Source organism: Haplochromis burtoni, unplaced genomic scaffold (genome assembly GCF_018398535.1).
Source record: "Haplochromis burtoni strain Fernald_Lab_line unplaced genomic scaffold, NCSU_Asbu1 Contig_461, whole genome shotgun sequence".
NCBI classification, from domain to species: Eukaryota; Metazoa; Chordata; class Actinopteri; order Cichliformes; family Cichlidae; genus Haplochromis; species Haplochromis burtoni.
In genome coordinates, this window is record NW_024582822.1 from 408,757 (window position 1) to 428,573 (window position 19,817).

The 19,817-nt window shown below is 42.2% G+C and overlaps 1 protein-coding gene across 2 annotated transcripts in view; it reads right to left on the reverse strand.

Moving 5' to 3' along the window:
- The window catches only part of LOC102312086 (sodium- and chloride-dependent transporter XTRP3A), a 22,307-nt gene extending 2,764 nt beyond the window's left edge, over positions 1-19,543 (reverse strand). Inside the window, exons 1-10 of one of the 2 annotated variants that reach the window (XM_005946326.2) lie at positions 17,005-19,543; positions 15,479-15,619; positions 14,964-15,055; positions 14,624-14,851; positions 13,049-13,159; positions 12,707-12,948; positions 9,903-10,071; positions 6,249-6,450; positions 4,193-4,352; positions 3,889-4,054 (exon numbers count right to left, since the gene is read on the reverse strand). In XM_005946326.2, the coding sequence (XP_005946388.1) occupies positions 3,889-4,054; positions 4,193-4,352; positions 6,249-6,450; positions 9,903-10,071; positions 12,707-12,948; positions 13,049-13,159; positions 14,624-14,851; positions 14,964-15,055; positions 15,479-15,619; positions 17,005-17,128 (1,635 nt within the window). In that variant the 5' untranslated portion in view covers positions 17,129-19,543. Of the gene's footprint in view, positions 1-3,888; positions 4,055-4,192; positions 4,353-6,248; positions 6,451-9,902; positions 10,072-12,706; positions 12,949-13,048; positions 13,160-14,623; positions 14,852-14,963; positions 15,056-15,478; positions 16,848-17,004 lie in introns of both variants that reach the window. The other variant, XM_042213629.1, reaches the window with a different exon arrangement.
- Positions 19,544-19,817: the final 274 nt, after the last annotated feature.

Here is a 19,817-nt window from a genome sequence, read left to right on the forward strand (position 1 = left end):
TCAGAAAGGGTTTATTGCCAAATGTTGAGCAGGTTTACAACATTAGGAAATTGCTGCGGTGCTTCAGTGCAAACATACTGTCATAAATAGCACTTAAATAGACATGAAAAAATAAAAGTAGGGATAAGAATTAAAAGTGCTACGTAGAAAGATATTCATGAGTGCAGGTGGTGATCAGTGCCAAACATGGAATGATGCAGTGACACAGCGTAGGGTCATGTGTTAGTGGTGGGAACAGTCATACGGTTATTGTTCATGTGTCCAACAGCAGAGGGGAAGAAACTGTTCTTATGGCGAGAGGTTCTGGTGCGAATGGACCGGAGCCTCCTGCCTGAGGGGAGCAGGTCAAACAGACTGTGTCCAGGGTGAGAAGGGTCAGCTGAGATCCGAGCTGCACGCCGCAGTGTCCTGGAGGTGTACAGGTCCTGCAGAGATGGGAGTCTGCAGCCAATCACCTTCTCAGCAGAGCGCACAACACGCTGCAGTCTCTGTTTGTCCCTGATAGTGGCTCCAGCGTACCACACGGTGATGGAGGAGGTGAGGATGGACTCGATGATTGCAGTGTAGAACTGCATCATCGTCCGTGTTGGCAGGTTGAATTTCTTCAGCTGCCTCAGGAAGTACATCCTCTGCTGGGCTTTCTTGATGACGGAGGTGATGGTGGGCTCCCACTTCAGGTCCTGGGTGATGGTGGTACCCAGGAAGCGGAAGAGTCCACAGAGGTGATGGGGGTGTCAGTCAGGATGATGGGGGGGAGTGGGGCTGTGTGCTTCCTGAAGTCCACAATAATCTCCACTGTCTTCTGGGCATTCAGCACCAGGTTGTTGTGGCTGCACCAGGACACCAGACGTTCAACCTCCCTCCTGTAGGCAGACTCATCCCCGTCCGAGATGAGTCCAATAACGGTGGTGTCATCTGCAAACTTGATTAGCTTGACAGACTGGTGGGTGGAGGTGCAGCAGTTGGTGTACAGGGAGAAGAGCAGAGGAGAAAGAACACAGCCCTGAGGGGAGCCGGTGCTGATGGTCCGGGAGTCCGAGACATTCTTTCCCAGCCTCACATGCTGCTTCCTGTCCGTCAGGAAGTCAGTGATCCACCGGCAGATGGGATCAGGCACATTCATCTGGGAAAGCTTGCTCGGAGATGGTCTGGAAGGATGGTGTTGAAGGCAGAGCTGAAGTCCACAAACAGGATCCTGGCGTAGGTTCCTGGGGAGTCCAGATGCTGCAGGATGAAGTGTAGGGCCATGTTGATGGCGTCTCTACAGACCTGTTGGCTCTGTAATCCAAATCACAACATGTTATAAATAAAATTGTAGAATAAAATAAGATAACATGACAGTGCAGTTTAAAAATAAATTTGCTGTTACACTGGATTACTCATTTACACTCCAGCCAACTCTGCCAAAGTAGTATCCAATGTCATCACTAACATTGTGTCAGAAGGGTGTTTTTCCTGTTTCTGATTCATTTAATTATACTTTTTTGACTGCTAATTTTCAGTTTGATCTCTGTGTACATGGATGGCATCAAACTTCCTTCCCTATATCAAAATATCCCCGTGCTTACAAGAATTCTGTCTGATTAGGATTTTGGTGGAATTCAAACTCTTGAATGATAGATTTGCTTCAGTCTGTTATTGTTAATAACATTTTATTAATCACCGACTCAGGTGACTCAGCTGTGCTCCTGCTTCTAGATTTAACTGCAGCCATTGATACCGTTGACCACAGTAATCTGATCTTGCGATTGGAGCAATGTGATATCAAAGGTATCCCTTTGGAATGGTTTAGGTCCTACCTCTCCGAGAGGACTTTGATGATTTTACGTCCTCCACAGCTCCATTTACTTGTGGTGTCCCGCAGGGTTTCATATTAGGCCCAATTCCCTTTTCAATCTATATGCTCCCCCAGGCCTAATTTTTAGGAAGCATAATATCTGCTTTCACTCTTACGACATCCAGATTTATCTTCGGATAATAGAAACACCACTCCCATGGAATCTTTATTCAAATGCCTTGACAAAGGTAAAACCTGGATGGTCTCAAATTTTTTTACCTTTAATGAGACAAAACTGAAGTAATTATTTTTGGACCAAGCTGTAACTTTTATGCCCCAGATTAATTAGCTATACGCTGGTGTCAGTCCAGTCTGGCACGGCTTCTACTCGTACACAACGCTGCAGCCGGCCTCTTGACCCGTGTAAGGAGACAACATATCCCCGCGGCGCTCGCCTCTCTTCATCGGTGCATTTTAGAATTCAATTTTAAAATCTTTTGACTTATAAAGTGCTAAATGGCCAAGCAACAAACTATTAGTCTGACCTTTTGCAGCTTTACACGCCCTCTAGAGCCTGAAGATTTTCTTGAAAAACAAAGGAGGGCCTAACAAAAAGAAGTTTGGGAACCACTGCTATACTGCATGAGAGTTACCAATTTTTTATTCAAATCTTCCTACCTGTTTGATGATGTTAATGTTATTGTTTAATTATTACGTTGTACAGCACTTTGGTCAACTCTTTTTTGTTATTAAATGTGCTTTATAAGTAAATAAATGAAATGACAGATACTTGTTCTTCATTGAACATCCCCAAACTGTTGCCACAAAGTTGGGATCATAAAATTGTCCAAACTGTCTTGGTATGCTGAAGCATTAATGGAATTTTGCAGGAACTAAGGGGCTGAGCCCAGCTCTTGGGAAACAACCCCACACCATAAACTGCCCCACCCAAACGTTACACAGTACCTTTCTCCTAGCAACCACCAAAACAGACTGGTCCATTGGATTGCCAGACATTCAGCAAGCTTTGAGATCACTGCTTCAGACACTTTGCACTGCGCTTGGATGCAGCTGCTCGGCCGTGGAAATAACAATAATAATGGATTGCATTTATATAGCGCTTTTCGGGACCCCTCAAAGCGCTTTACAATACCACTATTCATTCACTCTCACATTCACACACTGGTGGAGGCAGCTACAGTTGTAGCTACAGCTACAGACTGACAGAAGTGAGGCTGCCATATCGCGCCATCGGCCCCTCTGGCCAACACCAGTAGGCGGTAGGTGAAGAGTCTTGCCCAAGGACACAACGACCAGGACAGAGAGCCCAGGGATCGAACCGATGACCTTCCGGTTACAAGACGAACACCCAACTCTTGAGCCACGATCGCCCAAATGGAAACTCATTCCATTAATCTCTCTGTGCAATGTTCTTGAGTTAGTCTGAAGGTTATGGGATATCTGGAGGTCTGTAGAGATTGACTTTGCAGAAAGATGGCAGCCTTTGCACCTCAGCATCCGCTTTGTGATTTTATGTGGCCACTTGGTGGTGAAGCTGCTCCCATTCCCAGTCGCTTCCACTGTGTTATAATCGCACAAACAGTTCACTGTGGAATACTTCACACTGGAATTCATGGAGCTCCTGAGAGCGATTCATTGTTGCTCATGAAACAACAAAGCTTGATCTTGAGCACAGTTTGGGTAAAAAAAACTTACATGATAATTATGTGCAATTTAAAACTTCAGATCAATACTGTAGGAGGAGTACAGATTCTTGTTGGATGGCAGACGGACTTTGGTCCTTTGGCTGGATGAGCTAATGAAAAAAACATTTCCTTTACTTTTGCTTCTTGATTTGTTGAGCTATTTGGAAGTCGTCGATTCACAGCATCATTTAAATCTAAACGATCCTATTTAATAGTGCACTACGCCATCTTTTTTGCCATTTTCCACCAGACTTTTCCGCTCATTTCCTTTTTGGAGTGCACGGTATCACAGGAGACTTTGTTAAACATGACCTAACCCAAACCTTCAATAATGATAATCCATACTGTCTGTTGAGGAGAAAGTAAAAATGTCTACACGTCGGGAATATTGAAAGCAGAACTCACCAGCTCTTTATTCCATGCTTGGTAAGTGGGTGTCCCTCCTTGGATGTAGTTAATGATGTAAAATATAAAGAGGCCAATAAGGAGCAAGGGACTGGTTACTGCCCACATGATTTTCCAGTACCAGTTGGGACGATGACCAAGCATGTCTTCTATGTCTTTTTCAAACCTAAAGAGAGTAGAAAACATGCTCGTATCGATTATTGAATTTTACAGCAGTGAGTAGTAGTACATTATTTATAGCCAGAACAAAAAGGTTTTAATCTACAGTAACAAATGTGGACACAATCACAATGACAGCACATACCTCTTAATTCCATAGATGTAACTAACAGCTATGACCTCAATGAGGACGATGAACAGCAAAGAGAAAGTGGCTGCGTAGTCGTTGAATATGGTAAACCAGTAATTCCCTGAGGTGGTGGTGAAGCCCAGGCCCAGCAGCAGACAGAACACACACACCAAACCTGCAAGAAAAGCTCAGTCACTGGTGCACCAAATTACAACACCAGTCACAATGAGCTGCTTTATACGGAGGAGGATTAGGGCCACTGGGGGAAAAAAGGGGACACGTCCTTTTTTCACTTCTTTTCAAGAATTCTGATAAAAAAGTCAGAATTCTGACTTTTTTATCAGAATTATTTTTTTCAGAATTCTGGATTTAACAGGAAGCCAAAACAGGAGAAATCTGCTCTCTCTTTCTAGTCCCTGTCAGGACTCTTTTTGCAGCATTTTGGATCAGCTGAAGGCTTTTCAGGGAGTTTTTAGGACTTCCTGATAATAATGAATTACAGTCGTCCAGCCTGGAAGTAATAAATGCATGAACTAGTTTTTCAGCGTCACTCTGAGACAGGATATTTCTAATTTTAGAGATGTTGCACAAATGGAAGAAAGCAGTCTTACATATTTGTTTAATATGTGCGTTGAAGGACATGTTCTGGTCAGGTGGCTGCAGCCTGGCCCTGTACCAGGAGCGGCTCAGCTGCTGAACACGGTGTTCCCAGAACGATTCGTGGAGGAGCTCCTGGCAACAGTGAAGTGGGTCTGCAGTCACTGGCAGGCAAGCCTTGAGGTTGCCATGACTGTTTAGCCAGTGGCAGGAGCTTGGCCCCAAGAGTCCCAGCACCGCCATTCTTCTCCAATAATCTGTTTTCTTCTGTTGTGTCTCGGCATCTCCTGCTATGGAACGGACTGGCCCGGGTTCATTAAGTTAATGGGGCAGTGCGCAGTGGTGCATTCACAGCTGGTAGAGGCATGCGGTGTCTCTGCTGCACTCAGCTATGGTGTGGGGCCATCCGACACTGATTCTGGGGGACGTAGCAGGGCCTTCACAGGAGATCATGTTGGTTCCAATAGATTTTGGAGGCAGCTACAGGTGTAGCCACAGCTGCCCTGGGGCAGACTGACAAAAGCGAGGCTACCATATCGCGCCATCGGCCCATCTGGCCAACACCAGTAGGCGGTAGGGTGAAGAATCTTGCCCAAGGACACAATGACCAGGACAGCGAGCCCGGTGATCGAACTGGCAACCTTCCGGTTACTGATGCGCTTCCCAACCCCCTGAGCCACGGTCGCCCATGGGATATGATAAAACTCTGGAATCGAATCATGGCCTGATTCTACTGGCCGAGCATCTGGGAGGATGTGCAGCGATGGGGAGTGTCAGCTGGATAACCTTTGTGCCTGTTACCAATTATGAAGGTCGCGTTTGGTTATTGCAGCTAAATGTGTGCTGTAAATGCATAAATGCTCTGTATACCCCTGTCTCCTTAGTTAGATCATGTTCAGCTGTGTTCCCTCCTGTGGTTTGTTCCCTCGTGTGCATATTTATGTCTGCGCCTCCCACCGTCCTCTGAGCTGTGTGCTACTCCCTGTGTTTAGTTTAGGTTCCTGTGTTCCAGTTTAGTTTAGTTTAGTATTTCTGGCACCCAGCAATGAAGCTGTGTGTCTGTGCTTGGGTCCAATCCTGCCTGCTTCACACACCAACTATTATAAAGCCTTTCTGTTCTGAACACTCAAAGCTCTAAAAGCCAAATTCTCACACAGCGTAAAGCTCCTGGCATTCCCAGACATCTGCCTTCTCACAATGGTAGGACCATAAAGAATCACTTTGATAATATCTGCACGGCCTGTCGTAGGAAGTAGGAGCATCACAAGTTACTACTTTGAATTCTATTTAACTTTGTGCACTCAGCTGAAAACTAGTTTTATAGCTGCAATAAACATAAATGCTGATCTTTACCACCGTCAGTGTGTTTGTAACCCAACCAGACAGACAGGAAAAGTGTGGCAACGGTTCAGTGAGAATACATAGCAGCAGAAAGTACGAAGACCTTCTCCACCAACATCAGTACGGATCTTACCACTGAACAACTCGTTGCTCATGCGGGACATAATCTTGAAATCACGTAACGGGGTGATGATGGCTGTAACGTTTCCCAACATGCTGCCCATTCCTAACAGCAGGAGCATGAAGAAGTACAGTACAGACCACAGCTGGGGCAAAGGCATGTTCTTAATGGCCTCACTGTACACTATGAAGGCCAGGCCTGTCCCCTCTACTGCCTGAAACAAAAATAACGGGAGTTTATAGTTGAAATAGAAACTGAATTTAGTGTCAGTGTTTTACATGTCAAATAAAATGACTTCAAAATGTCTCTTTATGAAGTATTATTCATACAGACACGCTTCACAGAGATCATTCATTCTTATAAAATACCTATAAGTGGATGCACATGCCACAACCTTATCTCAATAATTATAATTACAGTAAAGAGGCTTCATGTCTGTGAACATGGAGACGATGTACTGTATCATATATCATACTGATGGGGAACATGTTTCCTGCAGAAATATTATGCACAGTTTTCCAAAAATACAGTGTACTGAGGTGCTTCTAAAATTTTTGGTAATATAGTAAAGATTTTTAACCTAAATAAGTAATAATATTTTACAATTCAGCCAGGGTGGAGTGTAAATATGCAAAGTACCAACCCAGTATTATAGCAAAATGTGTAATAGACACGCCGGCCCACCGTGCCCACTTCGCACTTTGCCTCTCTAAAACGTGAGAGAGACAAACATGCATGAGTTGCATTACTGCATGCAGAAATTGGATTACCAGCAGGGGGAGAAAATATATTTAAAGCCACAAAATCGTAACGTACAAAGTACATCCCAGGCTCCCAGCATCGTCCCGATTAAGCGGCTAATATGGATATACATGCGAATGTGTTAATATTGTCTGTTTAAACGCTTTCCTGTTATTATTTTCATGTTGGCTTGAAATCAGATATTTCCCTCTGCTGGTCCTGCAGCTTATTTCAACTTAATGCAACGTGTAGATTTTACGTTTTGGAGGCAAAGTGTGAAATGGGCACTGTGGATCGGGGTGTTTGATATCGGGTTGTACAGACAGGCAGCAGCAGTGGTATGTTTAGTCATTAGCTACAGGTTTTTAATTAAATGGGCTACACAGAAAAATACACAAAAAACCACTGTGTGTTGTAACAGGAACAGGAAGTGATATAATACCACAGAGAGACCAAGTCTACAATAACACATTTGTGGTTTAAGCAGTCAAATTGAGTTGTTTGGTGTTGTTGGTTGGATGGACGGATGATTAAAGAAACAACACATACTGACAGTTAACAAACAGGGGCCTGAGGAGCATGTTATTATTTTATTATTATTATTATAAGTGATTATTCTTTTGATCAGCTTGGTCAAACACTGCTGCTGGATGGCATTCAAACTTCCAACCAGGATCTGTCAGTGTGGTCGTGCCACTGGCATGAACAGCAGACTCAAACTAACCCCACACGTGTTCAGCCCTGCAGGCAGCTTCTGTCCTGGCTCTTTGACACAGTGTTTAGAGTTTTACTTTGGATTCATGATTCTTTCCTTTACATTCAGAAGATGATTGAAGTTCAAACTTCGTATGGTTTAGTCTTGAGTTGAGTCATTTTAGTGTCTCTGGGTTTATCGGTCTTTCATGGTCTCTTGTTTGATATTATTAGGTTCCTTCTGTGTCTTTGTCTCGCCTCTGTTTTTCTCTTCTCAGCCTCTCCTGTGAAAGTCAGTCTCGTCTCCGTGTTTATTTACCCATCTATTTCATGTCTCTGTGTCTGTCCCTCAGCTCAGTCATGTCTCTGTCTGGTCTGCGTTCTGTCTACCTGTCTGTTTCCTCTCTTGTCTTGTTTCATCCTTTGTCTCTCCAGTCTGTCATGTATCTGCTTATCCCTAGTCCCAGTGTCTAGTTCATGTCTTAGTCTGGGTCTCAGTGTGTGTTACTTCCCATCTTATTTGTCCCTATGTCCTTATTTGTACTTATGTCTGTCTCTTTGTTCAGTTTTACTTCCTCTGTGTTCCCTGGTGTGTTCCATCTCCCTAATTATGTCGTGTCTTTAAGTCTCCAGTGTCACATCGCTGTCATACATCCCCTCATGCTGTGTGCTCTATTTTTGCATTTCTCCCTAGTGTCCATGTAAAGAGCTGAAAATAGCTATCTGTTAAAACGTGGCATTGAAAACAAACAGAGAAAGCTGCCAAACTTAAAGTTTTTCGTTTGTTTGTTTATGTTTGTATTTGTTAACCTGTCATTTAAACGTTCTTGGTGGACTGTGGCAGTTTCAGGTATTAAAATGCTATTCCACATCTGGACACTAGAGGGTGCGTAGTGTTTTTGTAGTTTAGTTAGTACCTCGCAACAACAAATTGTATTTGATTTAATTTGAACTCCAAAGTGAAGGAGGAGATCATTAAGATGAAGAACTAAAATAAAACTGTAAGAGAGACGGCAAAAACTTAGGAGTGGTCAAATCAGCAGTCTGGTACACCTGGTTACCTTTATCAATGCATGTACAGAGGCTTTATAGGAAAGTGCAAACTACCGTATTTTTCAACCATAAGGTGCACCGGATTATAAAGTGCATTGAGGTAAACAAAACAGTCAGATAAGTCAAACTTTATTAAACTCATTCTTCTTGCTTCCTCCACTTCTGTACATTCATTAATGTTGAATTCTCTGGCAGCTGCTCTATTCCCATGTTGTTGCAGTATATTAATGACTAACCTCGTATTGTGGATGGATTATCTCAGTTGTTCTCCTGACTGAAGTTTGGTCTGTTTACAGCATCCTGCCATGCGATTGTATTTGTCTCTAACCATCAGGAACCCTCACGTTAACTTTTATCGAGTGGAAAAATTTAGTGTTCATCCTTTTAATAAATCCTGTTTTCATGGATGCCTGGATGTTAAACTTAATTGTTACACCTGGTAAAGCAGCAACACTGATCATTTTATTAAAGATGAAAGAATTTAGACAGTTTTTAACTCTCAGTGATGCTGCAGTGGTCATTTGACTTTGGGACCTGAAAAGACGGAGTTTAGGACCCAGATTACTCCGTGAGGCTCCTGACTACGGTAGTCGTAATGCTCCAACAATCCATCAGGCGGTGTGGCTTCATAGCTTACCGAAGTCGGACTTAAACATTTTTGACAGATTTCTGAGCACCATGTACCACATAAAATCGGTTCGAGGTCAGTGAGCACAACCAGAATTCATACATAAGGCGCACTGTCGATTTTTGAGAAGATTAAAGGATTTTACGTGCACCTTATAGTGTGGAAAATACGGTAGTGGTTACCCTCAAAACAGAAAGGGCAGATTAGATTGTCAGAAAACATCTAAATAGCGTGCACTGTTCTTGGACAGACAAAAGGAACAGCTCATGATCTTAAGCTTTTTTAAATTGCAGTGGTATGTGCATGTCAATCACATCGTCACTGTTTTATTTAAAATATACTGGGGTAGTGTACAGAGGCCAAATGACAGAAATTGTGTCATGGTCCAGAAACGTATGGACCTGACTGTACGATCAGACTCTGGGTCACAAACGTTGATCATTTATCGTTTCTCTTTTTCTTCCCGATTTAAGTAACTTCCAACTTTCCATTATTTTATAACTGAGTAGTGTTTCCCGTGTGGTTACTGTATGTAGATGAGTGTAACTCACTGTGTCTAGTTCCTTTTCCAGGTTGCACTCTCCCTCTCTTACTTTGTCAGCAATTTTGGCAAACTGCTCTGGATATGTTGTGTTCAGCTTCTCAGTCCACTCGAGAACGCTGTCCATGCTGATGGCGTCTTCTGCTAGATCAAAGGTATTTAGCAGCAGAAGGCGCATTCTGAAAACAAAGAAAAAGGAGCACAAATTAACCCTGACCTTCAACAATGATTGCACAGGCCATTTTGCAACCTGTTGAACTTAGACGTATTTCACAAGTGTTTCCTTTATTAGACTGGGAACTGATGTGATACTGAACTAAGTTTACAGTCCACTTATGTTTTTGCGGCAGATGAGAGACCGTTTTAACTGTTTTTGTTCTTAGTTGTTTCAACTGCAAAAACCAACCATTTCATTCTTACTTTTTTGTATTACTTTTGTAAAATCATTGCATTTATTCACTTCATGTTTTGCTGCCAACCACTGGCAGGTGTAGTGAATGACACTTATGTTAATGAAAAACAATGTTCTGTTGGGTTTTGGCATTCATGTGGATGGTGCTTTGACCCCTACCACATACCAGCCCCCCACCACTAACCCCCAACTACTATCAACTCCAATCCCCCCCATCCACCCAACCCTCCACCACACCACACCACAGATATTTGTTCAGAGTTGTTATGTCTTGTTATTAAGTGATCTAACACTGGACACATGTTCTGTATACCAGATTCTAGGTCCAAAGTCCTATTGTGCAAAAGAAAGAACATTTCTGGGTTTTTCTTTTCAATGATAAAGCAAAGCAACATGCTATGTTGTTAAAGTACCAAATTACTCAACTGACAGAGAAATGCACACAGCCTGTTTTCAGAATACAGTGACAGACTATTCTCTCGATGAACATGGTGTCAGCTGTTATCACAACATACAGCTTAATTTCAATGTAATCTTTATTGGAGAAGTGCAAAATGTACACTGGTGTCGTCATTTTCAGATAAGTTTTGTTGAGCTTGTCTGTAACTTTGTTAATAATGTAACAGAATCAAAACCATACTCTTTCCTCATCCTCACCGGGTAGTTTTTGTTCTCCAAGCCTTATGCTAACCTCTAAACCTCTAAACATAACCAAGTAGTTTCGGTTCATCAACCTAACCAAACAATGACTAAACCGCAGTTTTACAATGGTCCCAAACAACTGGTCCAGGCATTACTCGAGCGTCCTGGTTGAATGATTGATGTGTTTGTACCACCTCACCTTGATCCTAAAGAAGACTTTTTAAAAATGGTTTCAATGTAAAAGCACTAATACATGTCATTGTAGAAGCACTTGCATGAAGATGTTTAGATGACAGTAATAAACACTGTTCATTTGGAGCCCTTGTTGCACTTCCGTAAGCTTGTGATCTCACAACTTTGCAGCCACTGGTCTCAGACATTGCCCTAGCATGGCCAACCAGGACCTACTCTCCATCCTTGAGCAGCTGCATCACCGACTGCTATTAACTTCTTGCTAGAGTCGCTTTAGCTAACTAACACTAAAATGTCTCAGCGACAAACAAAACTCACCAAATGTTCAGTTGTTGGCTGCGAGCGCAAACACAGACGTCTTCACGCACTCCCGGCATCTGAGGAACTGAAGACCCAGTGGATTACTTTTATTTTGATGCAATGTCCCCACAACAATAGGAAAATCCATTGTGTTTGGCTAATGGCTAATGTGGCTAATGTTACTGTTAGCTTTGATTTTATGCCCACAGGCCAGAGCTATGTTTAAACTGTAGTCTAGGGTCCAAGTGAAACAACAAACCAAACAGATTTATATGTCTCTACGCTCACTTATACTGTTCGTTTTGTTTTGTTTTATTTCATTTCTTTCATCAAAGTTAGTCAGATTTAAGACTTCTATGACGTATTTAAAACCACTCTGAATGAAAAGAAAACCCAAGAAAAACAAAACTAAAACCTCAAATGCTTCCGGGTTTGGGGCACCAGCTGTTTTGATTTTTTTTATAACCTTAAAACAAACTCGTCCTTGGTATTATCTCCAACAAGCTAATGTAATGTGCACGGCTAGTCCAAAAAGCTGATGTAGACTGCCTTGTTTGACCTCCATACAAATGCGTTTGCAGTTTCATGGTCCGGGAATGCTGAATTACGCTGAATTTAAAACTTTTCCTGCACAAGACATAAATGTTGCTGACCCTACTGTGCTGATGTGGATAGTATTGATATGGGATTAGCTTGGTGAATGGTTTAAAAATAATAGCTGACACACGTTATTTTCACAAATATCATAACAGAAAAAAATCCCCATGTCTTATTTTCTCTAAGATGAGAAAAAAGATTTATTCAAGATATTTTGATGCCAATTAAGGCCAATAGTTTACTCACTCTGCCTTAAATATTGTCATTTGCAGCTTGTATTTTTAACCAGAAGTCATTTACAAGTCATTTTCCATGCCAGTGTTTTACACTGTTACAATCCTGATCTTATAATTGTAACATCATATCACAACATGCAAATTTGGCTGTTTTGACATATAAAATACTGGTTCAAAGATAAAGTTTGTGGTATTTTTTATGTTACTCAGTTGGATTTGAGGCCACAAAGAGCCTCTTTAAAAATGAGCTAGTATAACAGCATGTTACAAAGCATGTGTGATATTCTGAATTTTGGAAATTGAAGTACACATGCCTGGATTTGTAATAACTTGTTGAACCGTATAATATATCACGCCTATAGGGACACACCTGTAAATTTACAGGCATGCTTGCATGTGTAGCGGGAACCCTGCATTAGCACAAAACATACATACCTGTCCAGGCAGTTCTCGTAGTTGAGAGTAGCCTTGAAGCCATAGATGGCAAAGGTGACGATGCTGGCAAAGATAGAGGTTCCACTGTTGATAAGTGAGACAACGATGGCCTGGTTCTGAAAGTTGTTGTTGTGCTGGTTGTAGCTAGCAAAGGCTATTAGTGAGCCAAAACCCAAACCGAGGGAGAAAAAGATCTGAGTGGCTGCATTGATCCACGCTCTAGGATTGGCAAGTTCAGCCATCTAAAAGCAGACAAATGTACATACACATAAAAGATAAACCACTCTAAGTATGAAACCTGAAGAGCCTTATCTGCGTAGCACATTTCCTAGACACTCTTACCTTGGGTGTGAACATGTATTTGAGGCCATTGATGGCACCATGAAGAGTCACACCCCGAATCAAGTAGATAAACAGGACCAGATAAGGAAATGTAGCTGTGAAGTACACCACCTGTAGAAGCCAACCAGCACAATCATAGAAAAGTTCAAATGTGTAAGTGTGATGATGGAATGTTTATGAATTTTATCATAACTTGGTAACTTTGTGTTACAGTATGTTTTAGTTAGGCACTAGGGTCTGCTGGTTTAGAAAATATTTGTAAATTACATTCACCAAATCCTCCAATAGGTACACATTGCTACTAATGGGGTATAGCCCATATGCTGTGTGGTATAGAAGGCTTGTTAATATTGCTCAGAGATTTTGGGGGATATTGACATAACATCACACAGTTGCTGCTGTTGGTCCATATCTAGGAACATCTCCACTTCCACCACACCGCAAAGAACTGTGCTAGATTCATATTAAGTACAGTGAACTGAGAGAACTAATTACTCATAACCATCTCACAGATGGAACATTCTGTACAGCCACTTTTTATACTAACTTAAAACAGTTAACTGTTACGGTTACTTAAAAATCCATCATTGACCCATCAGTCTTAGCCAATTATAGGCCAATCTCCAACCTTCCTTTTATCTCAAAAAAATCTTGAAAGAGTGATTTTAAAAGACAAATGGTTTATTTGAAGAGTTTCAGTCAGGTTTCAGAGCTCATCACAGCACAGAAACAGCTTTAGTGAAGGTTACAAATGATCTTATGGCCTCTGACAGTGGACTCATCTAATGTTACTGTAAATGGAGAGTCCTCTTCACACACTGAGGTTAATTATGGAGTTCCACAGGGTTCAGTGCTAGGACCAATTCTGTTTACATTATACATGCTTCCCTTAGGCAGCATCATTAGAAGACATAGCATACATTTACACTGCTATGCTGATGACACCCAGCTCTATCTGTGCATGAAGCCAGATGACACACACCAATTAGTTAAACTGCAGGAATGTCTTAAAGACATAAAGACCTGGATGGCCGCTAACTTTCTGCTTCTTAATTCAGATCAAACTGAGGTTATTGTACTCGGCCCTGAAAAGCCTAGAAATATGGTATCTAAGCAGATTCTTACTCTGGATGGCATTACCTTGGCCTCCAGTAACGCTGTGAGGAACCTTGGAGTCATTTTTGACCAGGACATGTCCTTCAACGCACATATTAAACAAATATGTAAGACTGCCTTGAGTGGTTTTCAGCTTTGTGCTCCTTGTTTTTGTGTTGATATGACTTTAAAAAAAAAGATATATGTCCTCATTAGGATTGGGAATTCTGTCATTCTGTGGGTCTGCAGCCTAAGATTTATACTGTTAACTTGTTATACTGTATAAAGCACTGTGAGTGCTCAGGCAGAGTTGAAAAGCGGTATATAAGAACTGGTTTGTTTACCATTTAATTATGTGACAATGCATTTCGGGATATGTTACTTGGCATCAAAATTTATGAAGTGGCATTTTCATGATGGCGATTGTTGTGCTCATATCCACTTCTGATATGTATCACAGAAACTCGTGAGTCTCCTTACCTTTCCTGTTGACTTTACTCCTCGCACAATGAACAGGTAGGTTATTGCCCAGGCAAGCACGAGACACAGTGCCTGTCCTGTATGAATGCCTCCATTCTCTTCAATAGAAGAAGAGATGTTCAGTGTTTCCCTGTAGAAGAAATATTGGGTGGGTGTAGCCACCTCACACTCCTCTGTAGGTCCCGTTCGGTTTGAATTTATGGGGCATACTGCCCAGGGCAGGACTGACTGCAATTGATATAAACATGAAGAGCAGCAGAGATGTGTTACATCCAAATGAGCTACAACAATGTAGCATGTGTTTGAAAAAACTGCAGTAGTTTGAAAATTAGCAGCTCACTTGAAATGAATGAAAGAGGTACCAGAAACTCCATGCATTGATGACGTTGTAATAGAGACAGAGATACACGGATGTCACAACGCTAGCAAGCCCTAAAACAGAAGAACAGCAAATAAAATCACCAATCTCACATTGACACTTGTTACTTATACCTGCTGTACTATTGTAGGGTACCTGCATATAAAGCGCCTCGAGGCAACTGTTATTGTAATTTGGCGCTATATACATAAAATGAAATCAAATTGTCTACATAAAATTAAACTGTTCATTTGAAAGATTAAAACTTAAACAAAGCCCAGGTGTTTTTCATTCACAGCACTCTACAAAGTTCTGTCTGTAGCTCCTTTGCACAGACTCCTTTTTAGCTTCTTCTAATGCAACATTCAAACTGCTTACTGTTTTGTCACCAGAAAGGCTCTCCTTTGGTACTCCTTTATAACACCTCTACTTTTCCAAAAGTGTAGCTAAAAGTGTGCGGTAAATGCATTGTGACTTCATTTTAATCAAGCACTTACCCAATCCTCCCAAATACGGGCTTATCGAAGTCCATGCCCCGATGCTACCTAAACGCATCTTCTGACCAATGGCGAGCTCCATGTAGAATAAGGGCAACCCCTCCAAAAGCAACATGATGAGATACGGGATTAAGAACCCCCCTGAAAGCATGAAGGGTGAATACAGTACAGATGTTATACAGTGGACAAATTTGCTATATAAACATCACCACAATTATAAATAATTATAAAAAAAATATACAACCATAGCATTTTAAGAATCCCATGAGTGTAAACCAGAAGCACACTTTCTAAGCTGATAGGAGCCATATTAACCCTTGGATGCACAATCTACCAATACCTACCTACACTCTTCCACAGGTGGGGTCAGAAATGACCCCAAATAAAATCAATGCATTTTGCTATAAACTTGGTTTCCACTCTTTTCCCCTGTCTGTGTCCTCACCTGATACTCTTGTGACCTTCAGGTGTTTTGCGTAAGTGGCTGAGGACAAGCATTTCTAACTAAAATTTTTATGGTGGTACCCTTCTGAGCAATCTGGAGAATTACAGTGTGCCAACAAACCCCTGACCCAACTGGCACCAGTCTCCCTACTTGGCAGAAGACCATCTATCTGTGCTTGGCTATGGTCAACCTTGTATGTGTGAAACATCTTTTCACGTTGTTCCTTCTGCAACGCACAGTGTGCCGAGTTTCTAATTACACTCACAAAGGTGATTTGTTGTCAAGACAAAAAGTGTTATGGTGTCGGTCACTAGCACAGTACTGTCATACGTAGTAGGACGCTGAAAAATTCCACATCCGCACAGTAAATGAAGGGTGACGCACAGAGTCAGATTCTGGCAGTCAGAGAGAAACATCGGGACAAACACCCCGGCACAAAGTGCCATAGGTTGGAAACATTTCCAGGGAAGAGCCGAAAACATTTTTTCTTCTTTAAATGTCTGAATGCTTGCGCTGCGTTTATTTTAGTTCGTCTTTAAATTGCGCACTCTCACACTTAAACGGAGTCTGTTTAAAGAAGCCTACTTCGAAACCGCTTCTGATTATTATTATTTGCTTTTCGCTCCGAACGCTTAATGACCGTCATCTACTTTTATTATTGTTTTCAGCAGCGAGACAGCTGACAATAGTCAGGTAAGGATTCCATAGGAAATTTACCACGAGAACGCCCCGCCCCCTTTGATAAAGTCTTAATTAACAACTCTTCACACCAATTAAAGAATATTAAGTTACTTACTTACAATTCAGTCAGTGGTATTGAGAAATTATAAACGGACGTTTACATGACACATGGCTGTAGTAACTCGTTTACCAGCTGAGGTGAGTAAAATCCGTTATGTACAACATCACTGCTTTCCACTGAATCTTTGAAGACAGAGAGAGTGTGTTGAGATTTTTCATTTCAAATCAAATACACTCTGTGCGCATCAAACATGATCATAAACCTGGTAACCTCCCTCGTACTTAAAGGCACAAGAAAGTGCTGCTCATGACTTAGTGAAAGAGGGTCACACGGACTTACCTCCGCCGTGTAATTGACAGAGGTATGGAAACCGCCACACGTTTCCCAGTCCGACTGCATATGATACACACGCCAGCACAAATTGAATGGGGCTGTCCCAGATGGGTCTTCCATCTTTTTCCATGACTCGGTCCTGTGTGTAGCCTCAGTGAGCCCGCAAAAGAATTAGTGTCCGCTGCGTGGGTGAAGCTGTGCTCAGCCTGAGCCTGGTTTATAAGCCCTCTGCGACTGTAGCGAAGGCGGAGCCAAAAGCTTCTGTTATTCAAAGTGTTAGTAAAGGGGGTGAGGCATGGAAAATAACCCAGGTGGATGTTTCTTTTATTTGATACATACATACCGCAGAAAGAGGGCGACACACAGAGACAGGGGCAAAGAAAAAGTCCTTAAGAAGCACAAGACTGAATAAATGTGTGTGAATGAGAGGGAGAGAGGTGCAACAGCAAAGCTGCAAGTACAGCTAGTGAAACCAGACCTGGGGTCAACCATTCAAAACAACTGACAGAGGCCAAGAGAGGTGAAGAAGAGAGTGCAGGCAGAGTGGAACTGAGTGTCAGGGGTGATTTATGACTGGTTAGCAGGTCTACAAGATGCTGGATTGTAGATGGTGGCGCTAACAACCAACCAACTAAGCAACAAAAAAGTAGGAGGCAGAGCTGGAAGTGGTGGATTGGAAGATTTTCACTCGGAGTGACCAGAGTGGGCTACAAATGAGAACATTAGCTCAGGTTGAGTGATTTGGAGGCAATATTAGAGAGTTATGGTTGAAATGGTTCAGACATGTGCAGAGAAGGCAGAGTGGATGGAGTGAACAAAGAATGACAGCGATGCCAGGTAGGAAGGCGGGAAAAGACCTCAGAGGAGGTTCATGGATGTAGTTAAGGAGCACATGCAGAGGGCTGGTAGTCACAAAAAAGGATGAAACAGGCAGATGGCAGGGTCTCAAACTTGTTTTCATATGAAAAAACAAGCAAGAAAACTCCCACAAATATCTCCAAAAATGTAGCATTTTGTGTGTTTTTTAAAATTTCAAATATTGTTTAACAAGACAAAGCTGCCAATGTGAACACGCTTTTTTCTCACTTGTAACTAACCGAAGCCTTTCATTGAACTACCAAATAAACACATTGGTGCTCTGTGTGGCCACACACGTGGCAGCACTTCTGCCATCATTGTGTTCGGATTTAACAAAATCAAATAGTGTGATTTTGACTCTCTCACTGAACTAACACAGCCAATCCCTCAGCATGTTTGTGCTCTCTGCTCACGCTGCCTTCATATGAAATCATTTTTTAAAGAACTTATTTTAACATTGCACTCAACAACAAACAAATCCTCCCTAACAAAAAAAGTCACTTCACTGGCCAAATTGCATTTCTTCACGTCAATATACAGGCTGCAAGTAGGAGTGACGTGGGCTGCAACTGGTCCCCGGGCCGCGGGTTTGAGACCCCTGCCCTATGGTGTCCCCTAAAGGGAGCAGCTGAGAGAAGGAGAAGGACTACCACATGATGTCCTTTGTAGCACACATCACGCAGAGTTCCTTTTTTTGAGGGGGTACAGTGTCTGCAGTCTGCTATGATGAAATGAGCTGGATATGAAAAGTGAAAATGTTTACCAGTCAGACTGTGTTTCTGGTCTTACCTGTGGACACTGAGTGAACGATCACAAATATACGTGGTAAGGCCATACAGATCGAGCAAGGAGGCTGGGAGGGGCTCAGATCAGAGGTACTGCTCCTCCACAGCAAAGTGGGTGTTAAGATCGTCAAACAACAGACTGGGCTCTCCTTCAGCTCCTGTGCAGAGCTGATTGTTGAATATGTGCAGACAGCAGCATGTTTCTGTCTCTCCTGACGACCGTAAGGACAGTAACACCAAATTACAAAAATTCTTGCACTCAATATCTCCTCATTAGCAAACTTTTAACTGAAGATGAATCATTGAGGAATGAAGATGTTCTCACAGTATTCTTCACTCACTGACTGCCTGTAGTTTCTAATATCTCAGTTTGTTACTAACGCAGCTGCTGTCCACACAATAAAAGAAACCGGATTAAAATAGCAAAGCCCAATGTGCTAAAACCAACTGTGGACATAATTATATACGTTTCTACAGGACTGAGGGAGTTATTACTAAAGACTGTGACTCCTTCAATGAGTTTCAGTCTTTCTGGGGTTTCTGAACTGATGTGTCTCTCAGTGAGTCAACAGAACGTCTGCCATGGGACAGCTGTGATGAAAGAAAGGGAGGACATTTCTCCAAAACCAAGACCCAAGATACCCGGCTTGGTCCTGATGCTCTTCCTCTGCAGGGTGAATGTTGATAACAATGTGGACTCTGGATCCTGTTATGAAATGAACAGAAAAAAATGACACAAATTTCAGCTGATTGCACTGCTGAGTACACTCGGCCAGACACGGACAATCAGGTTGTATGAGTCAGGTGGACCACCTGACTCATACAGGCTCCTCCACACAGTCCTCATTTATAAAGTGCTTTACAGACCCCGAACATTATGGCTAACTGGGGGCTAACTCATTGTCACAGCCAAAGTGACCCCCACTGACTGATTTTTAGTTGTATTGTCTTTATATTCACCTGAGTTATTACTTCTGTTACTAGTTAGACTTCCAGTAGTATTGACCACAACCAACCAACCTGATCACACACACACACACACACACACACACACACACACACACACACACACACACACTGTGAAAAGCACAGAAGAAGAGCTCAGGATGGATGCTTTGTAGTAAAGTTACTGAATTTATATTAAAATCTACAGATGAGCTGTTAACTTAGTTTGAC